The 15,755-nt window shown below is 40.7% G+C and overlaps 1 protein-coding gene across 1 annotated transcript; it reads right to left on the reverse strand.

Moving 5' to 3' along the window:
- Nucleotides 1-2,178: 2,178 nt before the first annotated feature.
- mtmr6 (myotubularin related protein 6) lies at nt 2,179-14,563 on the reverse strand. Its single transcript, XM_026363735.1, has 15 exons — nt 14,347-14,563; nt 12,288-12,419; nt 9,291-9,453; nt 8,996-9,153; nt 7,906-8,034; nt 6,347-6,481; nt 6,100-6,232; nt 5,863-5,972; nt 5,506-5,631; nt 5,345-5,394; nt 4,788-4,881; nt 4,569-4,675; nt 3,331-3,465; nt 3,082-3,208; nt 2,179-2,860 (listed from the first exon to the last, which is right to left on the reverse strand). The coding sequence occupies exons 1-15, from the start codon at nt 14,368-14,370 to the stop codon at nt 2,504-2,506; spliced, it is 1,980 nt and encodes a 659-aa protein (XP_026219520.1). The 5' UTR covers nt 14,371-14,563; the 3' UTR covers nt 2,179-2,503.
- Nucleotides 14,564-15,755: the final 1,192 nt, after the last annotated feature.

Here is a 15,755-nt window from a genome sequence, read left to right on the forward strand (position 1 = left end):
TAAATGTATGTCTTGTTAAGAAAATTAGTTTGGAGGTGTGGACTAGAGCTACTTTGATTGACAAAAAACATTCAAACTTTGATGGTGAAGATTCTCAGTCATTCAGGTGAAGTTACCTGGAAGTTCAGTCTCGGCAACTGGACTTCCTTCTTGTTAGGCTGAAACATTTTAATACTCCTACAGAGTTGCAGCTGACGAACAGACATTCTCACATTATCCTGAAGGATTTTTCAACTATCTTCAGACTGAAGAAGCTACTTGGATAAGTTGAGTGATGCTACAGGCCAATGACCCAAACCACACAACAGAATGGCTTCAGAAAAACAAAATCCTCCTTTTGAAGTGACCAAGTCAGAGCCCAGACCTCAAACCAACAGAGATGCTATGGAACAACTTGAAGAGAGCCACACACATGCGACGTCTAAAGAATATGACAGAGCTAAAGCAGTTCTGCAGGAAGAATGGACTAAAATTCCTCCTGAACACTGTGCAGGTCTGAATCACCTGGTTGAAAATAAAGCTGCCAAAGATGTTTCAACCAGTTATTGACTCTAAGGGTTCACCAGCACTATAATCAGATCACATTTTATGAGCAATGCAATAAAAAAGGTTCACATACTTTTTCTTGCCACTGTATGTAAGAAAAGATAATTAATTGGTAAGTACTTCTACTTAACATACTTCTCATTAGTACATAATCAAACTCGGGATGCTCTCACTAATACTGCTTACTTGGAACCACTTATTGTGTCCTTTCCAATTGCTAATTTAAAGCATAGGGAGCTCTGGAGAAAGCTGGAACAGAGGGTATATACTGCACACCACACTGCACTGCCAGGCTCTCTTCACTCCAAGTTGCTATAGCAGAATGAGCAGTTTATTCTCCATAGATAATCATTTGACTGAGGCCTGTGGCCACTTTGTGAATGTGTTTTGTGTGTGTAGGCACAAATCTCCATTTATTCCTCCAGCATGCAAGGACAGCGAAGAAAGTGGTGTTTAAGGAGAAACTAGTTCAGTGACGATGCTACAAGCACAAATTCCATAAAGTATTTACAAGCCCACAGACTGGATAAAACATAGCAGACTGAGGAGAGCTCACTGCTGTGGATTTTTTGAGTGCCACGCAAAGCACACACGCAAATTCTACATAAAATACTGCGCTAATATGCCTCCTGTCACAAAGTGTTCAGTGAAGACTTTTGCTTGTACAGTAAATCCAGTCAACAAGATCAAATCTTGTCTGCGCTGATATGAAGCAAAGCTACAACCTCAGTGTGGAATTAGTACTGAATAATCGTGGTCTTTACATAAAAAAAAAGCTGAGCCAAAACACAGCTGGACTTGGAAAAGAAATGTGAACTTCTGGCCCAAAGTCTCACATCATCTCTTAAGCACAACTGACCCAGAAACAAATGACAGCAACAAACGGAAACTTACAGAATTCATCATTTAAAACTGTTTCATTATATATTATGAACACTGGAGATGTAAATATCAAGTATGACCTCTTTGATCCTGTAAGTTATATTCTATTATGTCAAGAAACAGCAGGATACATGCTAATTTGTTATTGTTATGCAACTGCAGTAAAACTCTATAGCAAAAACTATGGCGTGTACTAGTTTCGCAAACAGGCTGACACTACCTTGAGGCATCGTTTTATCTCTGTATATATGAGACAGTGACACATTATCACGTTCAGCTGTCATAAATAAGTCATTGACCTGGCAGGCAGACAGGAGCAGGAGGCTTCAGGGATCAATGCATATTATCAAGTCAGATTATGAGATCAATAAGAGAAGTGAAATAGGATTAAACGCTTGACAGCTGATCCTCTTCAGGGTCTGAACATCACAAACTATTTGGCCGTTCTCACAGTAATAGTTGAGCAAGCGAAACGAAAAGTGGTAACTTACAAAATACATCTAACTGCTCAGTGTAATTACCACTGCTAGATTAACTTTAATGGAAGTGATGTTCTGGTTTTTGTTTCCTCAGTCAGATTGGAGCTAAATCAGCTCAGTTCAAACACAACATCCAGATTAGGCTGGATTCAAGCCTTTGGATGACATCATGAAATATTTCTGGTGCCAAAACATTTGGCTTTTATGTTGACATTTTTAACTATTTGTTATATAAATTGCACATTTTAAAAAAAGGACTATAAGGCCGAACGTTTTTGGATGAATTTATTCCCTTAGTCTATTTATTAATTCTCTATAGTGCTTTCCAACATTCATAAAAAAAAAAAGCCTTTTTCGTATAGGTGCAATATATGTATGACATAGTAATGAGGCTTTCTGGACTATACAGACATACAACTTCACCCACTCGGCCCATTTAGGACCATTGCGTAATCAGCACATAATCACATAACAGAACATCTTTCCCTTGACACACGCACGCACACACGCGCACACACTCACGCACACACTTTCAGTAATCTCTCTCTCTTGGTTGCGCCTGTCCCTCAGAATCCCACAATCCCCCCCGTTTGGTCTCAGCAGGTCATGCGTGCCACTCCAAACTCCAGACTGACAACAGCTGGCTCTTCTTTGGCCAGTTTGTTGTTGCACGTCCCTTCCAGCTCTCCGTAGCTCTGCTTCCTGCTCTCTGTGCCGCTGCTGCCCTCCACCATCCGCTCCGTGTCAGCGCTCTCCATGGCCTCCTCTCCCACCTCCTCCTGATCGTCCTCCTCCACCTGCCGCTGCACTTCTTTGTTGTTGATGGGCGCCCCCAGTATGAGGGAGTCGGGACGTGGTGGAAGGGTGCCGGAGTTGGAGTGCTGATCTCTGGCAGGAGGAGGAGCAGGGTTCAACGAGGTGACAACTGGGGTCACACCGAGCTGTTGGAGCCTCTGGAGAGTGACGGGGGAAAACAGACAACAGACAAATGTATAACAACATTTTTAAGAAATTTGATATAAGTATCTTAACACAATATTATACAATATTCATCAGGAGAAGATGATTATCTTGTTAACTCATAATGTCAGTCTCTTCTGCTTTTTTTTTCCCCTCTAACGAATAACTCATGAGCTCTGGATAATGAAATTGAAGTGTGTGTGTGTCAGCTCACACTCTCGAGCGCTCGCAGCGTGCTCTCGGCCTTGCGGCTGTTCTCTCTCAGAGTTAGAATGGTTTTCAGGATAGACTGACGTGGGTGCATGGGCCGATCGAACTGGTGGTACATGCTCCTCCAGAACCTTGGAAACACAGATGCACACCAACGTGTAGGTATCATTTTTATGGAACAAAAGGGACGATTCAAGTATCAGTGTCACTATGAAGTATGTAACAAGAGCAAGGAGGCGAGTACTCTACTGACTTGAAATGGTAAGGCAGGGTGGAGGGCTCCAGGACAGGGTGTGCTTCAGAGTATGCGGGGCTGTAGAACGGATTCAAGTAGTTCTGTTTTTCGCTCATCAGAAATGCCCACAGCGAGTGAGTTCGCTCTCTGAGCCTGGAATGAACACAGCCCGAACGTTAATCATGCTTTCACACAAAAAGCAGTCATACAATAAATGTCTCCTTGTGGTCTATCAAAAAGATGCTACGCAATGCACTGCCATCATGTTTTATTGACTTTATTGTGCGTGTATTTGTTTTTCCAGAGCAGATACAGGTAAGTGAAATGTTTCATTTGACATGAAAGGATAGAAAAAAAACACACTGTACTTGATGAATAGAAACACAAGCCCTGTATTGAAACCGGGTGTGAAACTGTTTGCTTCATTAATCTTTTAGAGGACTGAATAGCCGAGCTTGGAACCTGGCTCAAAGGGCTTTACAATCCAGTGCACAACACCACCCTCTGTTCTCTAACCTTCTGATCAGATAAGGAACCTAGTGCGAAATAGAAATAAAGTAGGAAATAATGTTCCTCCTACTTCTGGGAAGGTTCACTACTGTTCAGTTATTTACCGATCATTGCAGTTTGGCAGGTTTTTTTTTTTCCTTCTTTTGATGTCGGAAATAAGAAGTTGGAAACTTTTTCACAGACCTGGGTGGTATTGCACCACATTTTTTCCCCCTTTTTCTTTTCTAGACTTAATCAAGATAAAAACCGGAAGCAGTTTAGTTAGATACTCATAAAAAGAGAAGATATCAGAAGCGGCCAAATGTGTTTTCACTGCACTGGATATTATCGACAGAATGACAGCATATAGTTTATAAGAATTTAGACTACTTACAGTTCTCTTAGTTTTAGTTAGTTTAAGTATAGAAAACATTTCCCCACACAGGACCAGATATGTATCTGGAAATACTTCTATGTGGAGGTTTCGTCACCAACAACTAATATATGATAACAGTTTTCTGTTTATATTACTTAAAATAGACAAAGTGTCTCTTTGAAGCAGAGAGCCAATGACGCATCTTATGATAGGTGTGTTCAATTTGACACAAGGAAGGGTTTAAAGAGATCGTCACTGATAAAACTGATGTTTCAGAAATATAAATGTAAAAACAAATAAAAATACAATCTTATATTGATATAAAATTGGAAGACAATGACTTCACAGTAGTATGTGTGTGTGTGTGTTTGTGTTTGTGTGGGGGACTCACTGCAGCTCCTCTCTCTGCCTCTGATTGTTGCTAATGAAGTTTCCGTATTGACAGGAGTGGACGTGTTCATGAATCTGCAGCAGGAACCACTCACTGAACTCAAATGCCTAATGAGAGATTCATCAATAAATAAATACAATAAAACACACACACCTAATCACACAGGCTTGATCTGCGTCATAGCAATACATGTCACGTGGCTTACACACTCCCACGCACCTGTGGGAACTGCTCTGTAAGCTGCCAGACACATTCCAGGAACTGAGTGAAGATAGGCGACACCTCTTTTGGATCTCCATCCAACTGGCCACACCTAGAGATATGTTTCATAATAATATATATAAAATTATTACACTTCACTTCAGAAGGTTTGCACACTTTACTGTCACTAATTTAAATCTGAAATTGATGAAATTGAAATTTTGCCAGTCCAAGGAGAAAACTTTTGTGATGAGGAATACATAGTTAAGCATAAGTGTTGGTCTCTAGGTCAGGGATGTGGCCTGGTCAGAGTTGAGGGAAGGATGAATACACTGAAATACAGTGACATCCTTAAAGATAACCTGCCTCAAAGTGCATGGGACGTGAGAGTGGTGCAACTCTCTAGCCTGACATGCAGCCATAACAATGCTGGAATGGCTTCCACAGAAGGACAGTGACCGCTTTGTGTGCAATACAAAGGTCTGAAGACTTCTAAAATGAACTGTTAGTAGTATATACTGAAGTATAAAGAACTGTGAAATTGCAGCAAATGCATTTTTCAGTTGAAAGCTGACCTGTCTGCAAACTTGTGACCAAATGAGATCCAGTCTTTCTCTATCAGTACCTACAAGACAAAAGGGAGGGAAAAGCAAACACTGAAGCAAGAGTACATTGATTTTTAGACCAGCATAGTAAACTTGTGTGTGTGTGTGTGTGTGTGTCTTTCTGCTTGTACCATGAAGCCCTTGATGGTGCGGTAGTAAGGATCCATAAGCAGAGACCCCAGGGAGCACACTTGAGCCGTTCTGTCCCATCCATCCGAACAGTGAACCAACACGCTGGCTCCTTCCACTGTCACTGCCTGGTATTAAGAATGAAGTTAAGATTTAAAAAAATAATGCATCCTTTGACAAACAATGATTAACAAGTGGATAGTTAAGATTGGAAATCCATGTTTTAAACTTTTTGTATACAAAGATGACACATAAGACCTTCAGGAAAAAAAAGTTTTTAATTCAATATCTCGAACTAAGGCACTGAACGTGCGTTAATTAAGTGCACCTTTAGAAAGGAAAAAAAGTGGAAAAAGTACCTTGGCGAGAAAGATAGCTGCGTCTACAATGGCTTTGATATGCCGCAACCAGCCACTACTCTCCAGGCCAACCAGGTAGTCACTCATGGAGAGAGAGCGTGTCCCAATCACTGAGAGGCAAGGACACAGACAGGGAGCAGTTTAACACTTACTATTTACTGACCACTAAGCTTTGTATAAAATACAATGGCATTTTTGTGTGTGGCTTGTATGTTTGTGTAGCAGTGTGTGTTTAACCTTCCAGCAATTTCTGCAGGCTGCTCCTCATTACGTGGATGTTTTCGATGCCGACAAACTGGAAGCGGATGTTGGAGTAGTTGTCCTCGTTTTCGTAGCCTTTACCTGCTGCCCGATTAGCCAGTGCATTCAACTGCAGGATGGGGGAAAAAAAAAAAAAAGTTTATTACAAGTATGCAAACAAAAAATTAAAAAAGGAACTTTGCACGTGCCATTCCGAGTCTTTGAACGGCTGTCACCACCTTACCTTTGGCCTAGTGTCCATCACGTAGACAAATCGGCTGTTGTGATTGGCTTTGCTTATGGCCTGCAGCATGCTCTCGTCCTCTAAGCATCGCGCACTGAACCCAGAGAGAGGCTGACTGCATCGACACACTGCTGCCTGTCAGGGTGAACAGAGTACACCGATCAGAACAAGGACACAAATACAAAAAACTGCGGCTAAACCATCGACTAGAACATTTGATCACATCACGCCTAGCATTGCTGCCCTCCACGTCTCTCCTATATATTATCCATGTGTGTCATAGCCCAATAAATTAATCCAAATACTTTTAGATCATGATATTATAAACCCTTTTTAGTTAGTCTGAGTTTTAGCTTTCCAGTCCTTAATGGATAATTCAGAATGAGAAAGCCATGTGTGGTGCAGTATATGGATTATTATATTCTGTAACGACCCCACAGGTCCCTGTGCCAAAACTCTTACACTTTAATGCCAAGTGCACATTACCAAATCAATACAATGAGTCATTTTTTTTTACCAGTTTGATACATGAAAAAAGGCTATATTCACATCACAAGCTAATCTTTTTTACCATAAGTGACTCAGAACAGAATTTCTCAACTGATAGGTTAACAAACTAAATCTGGGCCAGTGTCATGTGTGCTCCTAGATCCAATTAACATCCCATCTCCAATAATGCAACCACTGCCACCATGGTCTTCATCAATCCCTGTAGACATCTCACATTCTGGTAAAAATACCCACGGAGGAGAGCAATAAAAGAAAGAAGTGAACGGATAGATGAGGACGTTTCACCGCCGGACGTTTATTGATAAACATCTGTTCAAGCCAAACTGAAAGAAAATAAAGTGAAGTTTTGGAAGAAACTGCGTGACTGGACTGACATACAAGTGACCCTGTTATTATTATTACTGTATACACATTGGTCACACTTCAGTTAAAACTGCGTGGGAGCTAAGGACAGCAGCATCTACAAACATGAATGTGAACATATCATAAAAAGATCGTATTAGAAAAAAAAAACAACAACAAAAAACCCAATTGAGTGTTAAAACCTGCAACCTGAACGAAAAGTGTGTTCTTCTAAAAGTTGTTTTGGAAAATTAATCAAAAGAGAGGCGTCTGTTGGTTCCTATTTTTACAGTTTTACAATTAAAGGTATTGTGCAGATCAACCAAAGCATCCATATTTAAATATATTTATAGTGCTGTAAAATGCATTTTACATATTTTCTTTTGCAGGTCCGACTAACAGGTCTGTCATCGTAATTTGTCCATGTGACGGTGTCTTATTAATGAGTGCCAAAAAATCAGTTTTGAACAATGAAAATCATATGTGTGTTTCCCCGTAAAAATTTGCTTCGCATGTTCATAGAGGAAGTACACAGTTTCGGGTGCGGTCTTTCCACTAATGCCACCTAGTGGAGTACAGAGGAGCTGCTATTGACCACTTTAGACTTGAGGGCTTGTCTGTCATGATTTTTTTTGTTTCGCATATTCTCTATAAACCACTGCAATATACAAAACAGCCAAATCATGCTGATACAATTTCTAAAATACCTTTTTCTCTTGGTAGAAGTATGTAAGGACAGGAAAGCGTCCTTTGCTTCTGAACTTGGAGCTCCCCACAATGATAGGCTTACTGGCTGTGATGGGAACATACAGGTCCCGTGGATATGTCTCACACACCTGGAGAAATACGCAGAAAACAAACACACATCACATACTTGTCACAAACAGAAACATAATGTACAGAAGCTTCTGCTGGTTTGTGAGCATTAATGTCACTATTAGATGCTATGACCTCTGAAACACGGTGCTGATTACATGTTGTGTTGAATGGAAATTTGAACAGTAATACCACTATAGACAGTAATATATACTATAGACAGAGATAGAGATTACTGGCTGTGAGTAATACTCCTTTAAAATAGATGTCAATGAGAAAAATAGTGTGTATTGAAGCTCTGCTTGTTTGTCATAATAGATTTAGTGCTAATATTTAGTGAAGCTCTACAGCCCTCTGCTGGACCTGCATAGATAAAAGTCTTACTAATGTGTAGTTTGGCCCAACTGGTTTCTCCATTATACTGAAGTAACTGATTTCTTAAAATACCACCACACCCTCAGTTGTAGTTAGCTTATTACAACACGTGGCTACCTTGCACACACAATGTGTTTCACAATGGGGAAAAAAACTAACAACATAAAAGTGTGCATATAAAACGTGCAGCTGGCATACTGGGATCCCCGAGTGAAAAGGACCGAGTAACCAAGTGTCAACTCTTTGGAGCTCTTTCTTTGTGATGGTTTGAGTTTATGGAAGACAGGCAGGTGCCAGTAAAAACTGTTTTATTTTGTCACGTTTTGTCCACAGATAATGCTTCTAGTTAATCCAGTGGGCGACTTTATCTGTGATGTTTATCCATTTTGTTCTGATTAGTAATTATGTGTTACATTTTTCAAACTAAGTCAATTTAACAACGATTTTTCAGATTTCAGTTGTGAATAATAATGAGATGTACTATGACACTGTAGAGACAATGACAGAATTCTACATCATTCAACATAGAAACTGCCAAAAAAACAAAAGTTTCCTCTTGAGAAACTTTCCACACTTACAGGTTACAACACACAGCACACTGTCTACCTTGTATTCTCTGTTGACGTCAGTGAGCTGCCATTGGTCGCAGGGGACGCCCATCCTCTCAAACTCTGCGCCCAGGTCGATGAGTTGCCACCCTTCCTCTCTCTGCTGGTCGTTTTGTTTGGGGTTGTATGAGAATCCATAGAGCTCCTCATAGGATACTGTGAGGAGGAGAGCATTAATAAAACACAGACAAATAAAAACACTGCATGCATGTACTGCATGTACAGATACTGCCTACAACACATGACTCTCTGAGTACTGAAAAGCAGACGCTCAGACATTCTCTGAAACCCACCAGGATGCAGAAGATGCAGCAGCGAGCTGTAGATGTCATGGCAGTCTCTTTCCCGCTGTACCACAAAATGAACCACCCTGAAGTTACGACACTGGATGACCAGAGGACAGCCAGTGGTGGTCAGGGAGAGTTTCTCCACAGAGGCTATATGATGATGCAAAATCTGCAGAGAAGGGAGGGAGAAAAGCACAAGAGGAAGAAAGAGAGAGGTGATTCTTTTCAGTGGATGGCTGGTTTATAATCAGGTGCTGAAACGTTTCTGTGTAGTTGACACACCGTTAAATAGAATTATGTCCTCACAGTTGTATACCTCTGCCAACCAATCACGATTCTGTTTCCACGCATACAGTGAAGGAAAAAAATATTTGATGCCCTGCTGATTTTGTGTGTTTGCCCACTGAAAAGAAATGATGAGTCGAAGATTTTTATGGTAGGTTTATTCCAACATTGAGAGAGATTAACAACAAAAATAAATCCAGAAAAACACATTTCAAAAAAAGTTAGAAATGGATTTACATTTTAATGAGTAAGATTTGACCCATTCACAAAATGTGACTTGGTACTTGGTGGCCAAACCCCTTGTTGTCTATCATATTTCTTGTAGTTGGCCACCAGGTTTGCACATCTTTTTGTTCCACTCTTTGCAGATCCTTTCTGTGTTGAGGCTGACGTTTAGCAACTCGAACCTTCAGCTCCCTCCACAAATTTTCTATGGGACTAAGTCTGGATACGGGCTGGGCCACTGCAGGACATTAATGTGCTTCTTCTAGAGCCACTTCTTTGTTACCTTGGCCGTATGTTTTGGGTTATTGTCAAGCTGGAATACCCATTAACGACTCATTTTCAATTCTCTAGATGAGGGAAGGAGGTTCTCACCCAAGATTTGACGGTACATGCCCCCCGTCCATCTTCTCGTTGATGGGGCTGCAGTTGCCATGTCCCCTTAGCAGAAAAACACCCCCAAAGCATAATGTTTCCACCTTCATGTTTAACGGTGGGGATGGTGTTCTTGAGGTCAAAGGCAGCATTCCTTCTTCTACAACGCGGCGAGTTGAGTTGATGCCGAAGAGTTCGATTTTGGTCTCTTCTGACTGCAACACTTTCACCCAGTTCTCCTCTGAATCATTCAGAACAGGCCTGTACATGTGCTTTCTTAAGCAGGGGGTCCTTGCAGGTGCTGCATTGATGATTTCAGTCCTTCGTATCATGGTGTGTTACCAATCGTTTTCTTGGTGACCGTGGTCTCAGCCGCCTTGAGACCATCGACAAGATCCTCCTGTGTAGTTCTGGGCCGATTCCTCACCGTTCTCATCATCACTGAAACTCCACGAGGTTCCCTCTGGGAGCCAGAAATCTTGCTGATTAATAATAATAATATTTCACTTATTAAAATGCAAATCAATTTATACCTTTTTTAAAATATGTTTTTTTGGATTTTTTGTTGTTATTCTGTCTCTCACTGTTAATGAGAGACAGAATAAACCTATCATTAATAAACCTACCATTAAAATCATAGACTGATCATTTCTTTGTCAGTGTGCAAACATACAAAATCGCATTTTAATCAGGTCATCCGCGAGTACAAGGATGCCTCTATCCTCAAGGCAGTCCAAACTTAAACGTATAAGTATGAGAAGAGGCTCACCTTTTAGTACAGTCAAACAATTCAAAATTGTTCTGAAATGAGTCAATCAATCAGTTTGACCCCAAATGACTCAAATGGCTTACAAAGTAGTTTTAAAAAGGCAAAATAATTTAACTGAGCACTAGTTCATTTGTGCATTCAGTTTTTCCAGCAGACTTGTTTCTGATAGCTTGACTTGAGCACTTGACCTCAGTTCCTTAGGGATACCAACTATGGCAAATCACAAAGATGTTTACTGCTTTTACTACTATTGAAACACACAGATACACTTCACACAGTATATAAGTGCTGATCTCAGTAGCTGTCAAGACAAACAGTAACTCGACTGTGCTTTGAATATTTTATACAGGACAACAACTCTGACAAAAAAATCTGACAAACTGTCACTCTGATCTACACGCTGATTCTAAATTGTCTCCATAAGTGCAGACACATATAGTACAGAGGATTTGGCCCATGCACATAATCACCTACATACAAAAACAACCAAATGCACACACCCAAAACCGCAGTGGTGCATGTTACAGCTGAATAAGCCCCAAAACAAAGAGGAAAGGAAAATGTTTCCTTTTCTCAGCAAATAAAGCAGGAAGGATGGCGGGACCTCATGGCCTGGATCTGCTGCACAAAGCAGTTTGTATCATGCCAACATTTCCACAATGCAGCACCACCACTGCGGCTAACTAAATACAAGAGCCCAATTTTGACTACATCATATAAACACACAGAAAAAGTGAAGTGCTACTGCATGTAGTGTAACGAAGGGGAAAACAAGCAAAACTGCATGTTCAGATTGCATTAAATGAGGTTCCCGGTAATCTCCTGTCTCAGATGTCAGCCTTCGGTACGTCTCCTTGTTTAAGTTCTTCTATTTCTTGGACACTCCTCTAAAAGCTCAATGTCGTCATTGTGCTGTCATTGTAATATTTAAAAAGGAGAATGTCACAATATCATTAACCCCATCCATGGTGACGGTAACAGTAATCCTCTTGCTCTGAGGTGGAGGAAGAAAACACACACACATACAAACACAAAGGATGCATTGCTGTACCTTACTGTATAATAAGGCCTTTTGAAACGCTACTCTACTTCCCCTCAGTCAGTTTACAGACTGCAATATCGCCATCATATGGAAGTTGACATTTCTGTAGAATTTCGGTGAAACTACTCAGTCAGTCAGGCGAAGTTATCTGGAATGTGTCATGAAGTCATGGCAGGTGGATGGCCAAACGAGAAATACTTATTATTATACATTTCATTAGTAAAATTGCATATCCATTGAGACAACCTCTAAATCTCTGTGGTAAAAAAACGATGTAAACGACGCCTGTAGTGCTTTCAGAATCACTCACCCAGATCTCTTGTGCAGCAGAGGCTGAGTTGTTAGAGTTGCTCTCTACAAAGATGAGATGTGTAGCTGTGAGGTACAGTGTTCCATTGATGAATTTGTTGCTAAAGCGATCCAACAGCCGCACCTGCTCCACCTGCAAACACAAACACACACCAACAATGATAAGTCAGCGATTAGTTAGTTGTTAGCAGTAAGGTTAACTTCTTCTGCAGGGTGTGAAGTTACATACTGAATATACTGAAATGAGGATGACTGAATGCTGCTAACCAGTCACAAAACTGCTTCAAGTGGCTCATTGTGCTGGCTCCAGCTGGCACTCTACCTAATCCTGACCACCTGGCCTGAAACTATTAGCTGCCAGTTTCAATAGAAGGAGAAGCACAATGTAACAACTGTAATAAATTAACCATCTGGTGCTTATTTTTACTGATCTTGGCCATTTCAAGTCAAATACAACTCAACAATTGTTTTATTTGACTTGAAATAAAACAAGATTTTACCGGTTAGTGAAAAATGCATTGTATTGTACAGCCGATGTGTCGCCTTGTTGTGTTTGTACAATCTATTTTGCAATGTACCATACACAGAAACACTCTGTACTGCACATACTAAGAAAGCAACAAGTCTTTCACTGTGTGTTCTGAACTATTGGGTTTGGGTCGTTAACAGCAAGACCAGCAAACAGTCTAAACCCATGATTGAACACAACAGCGGTTCTCTTGTTGACTCAGATATCCTCTCCTTTGTTTCCGTTTTCCTGTCACTCTAAGATATGATGAAACGGTTGAGGTCTCTGTCTCCCAGCAACCAGCAGCCCGTCAGAGGAAGGCCTCTTAGCACATACAGGAAGTGAGGGGTGACCGAGAGTCAAGGAGCTAGTGAGAGTGGGAAAGAGAGAGAGAAAGAACACCTCTTTCCATCGTTTAAGAAAGTGGATGAAGTGCATCAAAGTGCTTTACACACAGCATTCAGCCACCAAATGGCTCAAAAAGCGAGAAGGAGAAAACATATGTTTACCATTTCTGCAGAGCAATAATTCTGGGCCCAGTGCTCTTTCATTCAACAAACAATCAAGGACTTGGACAGTAAAGCCACACCCAGTCTGAGTGCAAACACACCCACCTGATCCCAGCCTAACCTTAGTCCTTTTAGCAAATGTGTTACCAAAGAATTGCATGTACTTTGCTGTGATGTGCAATTATTTAAGAGCTGGAAATAAGATCACGGTGTTCCCTCACACGATGAAAGAAATCTCCCCTTTCAACACCCACACCCCCCTCACAAATACATCTACTCAAAAAGATTAGGCTTAAATCACATTCCCAGTTGTGGGAAACCTGCAGGAAAAAGCCAGCTTAACCAAACACATGCAGTCCAAATCTATTTGGACATGGACATTATTATGTCTCTTCTCTGTTGGTTTTGTGCTCTTAGTTGGTGCTGTCCAGATGTCAGGTTTAACCTGAAGTTGGACTGAAGTAAATGATTCAGAGATCAGGTGGTAGACGTGGCCCAGTCACGGGCACGACAAATCCAAGCACTGGTTGTTGTATGTTTAGCCTAACCGTGCAGATGACAGGAAAGTGGCCCTATATATCAAACAGACACTCAGTCTAACTATGGTCAGCCAGGGTGTCAACACTTTCTAGGCTAACACTATGAGCTATGGCCCTGTACGTCTGACAGGTCCATCTACGTGCAATTAAGTCTCCTTTTGTTTTTGTTTCATTATCTGAATGAACTATCTGGTTTGACAGTAGCATCAATGAATAATGGGCGTGCGAATAGTAAGATTACAAAGAGGAAGCCCAGCTATCTGCTGCACGGGAAAACAAACAAGCCATTGATGCTCGTCACGTTTTGATACTCCGAGCTGCTGACGACACCTGCTAGCCGTCATGCTATCAGACGGATCCACACACGTCCAGTCTAAATGCTGACATATGGCAAATGTAACCCCATTAAGAGTTACAAAATAAACAACTACGAGATAAGGCCGAGCTGCTGACTGAGTCGCATCCATTTGCAATGAGCTACAAATGCAGTTAAGCTAACGCTACCTTTGGCGTTCGGATGTGCTCCATTTTTCCGAATCGAAACAGCTGTCAGCGACCGCAAAGCTTCAAACGACACCGTCCGGAGATAAGTGTATCATTGATAAGATGATGGCTCAAACCGCTGCACAGCCCGTCCTTAGTTTGTCGACGACATACGATATGTGTTTATTGTCAATTATTTTACTCATCCATCCGCGTCAAGACCTGGCAACCACTTCAACACTTCCGGTGCGTGGTTTTCACGATAAAAGCAAGAGTTGACGTAGTTGTTTAGAAAACATTAAATGCGTCCCGAAAATATTATATACATACAATTAATTTAATTTAATTAGAATGAATACTATATTTGCCAAAACCTTTACATAAAACTGAAAGTAAGCCATTATTTTAAAACTAACTACAAATTAGAACTTATAGTAAATAGTTTCAGTCACAGACAAATCAAACTTGGAGTAGGGTTTACTCTAAAGACACAGAAAGTCTGAGCTGACTTTGAATGAGAGCGTCAGTAGTTGTCTTTTGTCTGTGATTGATTGGAGGGTTGTCCAGTCAACCCAGGCAAAATTTTATTTTGAAAGAAAAGCCGGAACCAAGTTATGGCGGATTTTTGAACCCATCCACTTGACGGAGTTGAGGAGACTCTCGACGGACCTGTACGAGGTCCAGCAGGTCGGTCATGTGACTGACGTATGATGTTTAGCTATAAGACAAAAAGTGGAAGTTAAAAAAACGTGTACTTTTTCAAAGTGACAATTTATTATTTTAGTCTTTTGTCAAGATAATAATTTCCTTCACCAGCGTTCCAAACAATTCCCACATATTTCATGACCCGGAATCGGTCCTGTAAAAAAGGCATCCATCTTGAAGGCCTTTTAAAAAGGGAGACTCTCGAACGACCGCTACGACGTGCAACGGGTTGATCGCGTAAACGACGACGGAAACTGAAGGTGGTGGTGACCACTTCTTTATAAAAAGATCATTTGTGTGCTTTCTTAGCGGTCTGGGTTTTAGAATAAAGAATAAAGCTACGTCTCTCACACAAGCAATTTAGAAAATATCTTTAACGCTATTTCTAAGGCTAATTATTTTAGATATCTCCTATGAGCACTGGTGACTACTTACTTGAAATAACAAATTGAAATCTGTGCATTGATTTGACGGTTTTTTTTTTTTATCAAAACGTTTTCATCGTGTACAATACAAAATATGAACTGACTTAAATGGTCTTATAAATGTATTGATCCTTCTAACTCAATGTCACATTCTTAAATTAAAGATTTAAATACTCTTTTGTGAACAGGCAATAATTGAAACCTGTGACATTAAACTCGTTTATTAGGTTGTTTATTTATCTTCTCTCATTGAAAGGTAAACAGATGCGATTGATTACGCGTCGTTTTACTGTGTTTAAG

Source organism: Anabas testudineus, chromosome 2, assembly GCF_900324465.2.
Source record: "Anabas testudineus chromosome 2, fAnaTes1.2, whole genome shotgun sequence".
NCBI lineage: Eukaryota > Metazoa > Chordata > Actinopteri > Anabantiformes > Anabantidae > Anabas > Anabas testudineus.

What these genes read in the sequence shown, in the direction of transcription:
- mtmr6 (XM_026363735.1), bottom strand. Translation starts at nt 14,370, where the DNA reads ATGGAGCACATCCGAACGCCAAAG. An exon ending in AGCACATCCGAACGCCAAAG is followed by an intron (nt 12,420 to 14,346) that starts GTAGCGTTAGCT and finishes TTGTGTTTGCAG; the next exon opens with GTGGAGCAGGTGCGGCTGTT. An exon ending in AGGCAGAGAGAGGAGCTGCA is followed by an intron (nt 3,466 to 4,568) that starts GTGAGTCCCCCA and finishes TGTTCATTCCAG; the next exon opens with GCTCAGAGAGCGAACTCACT.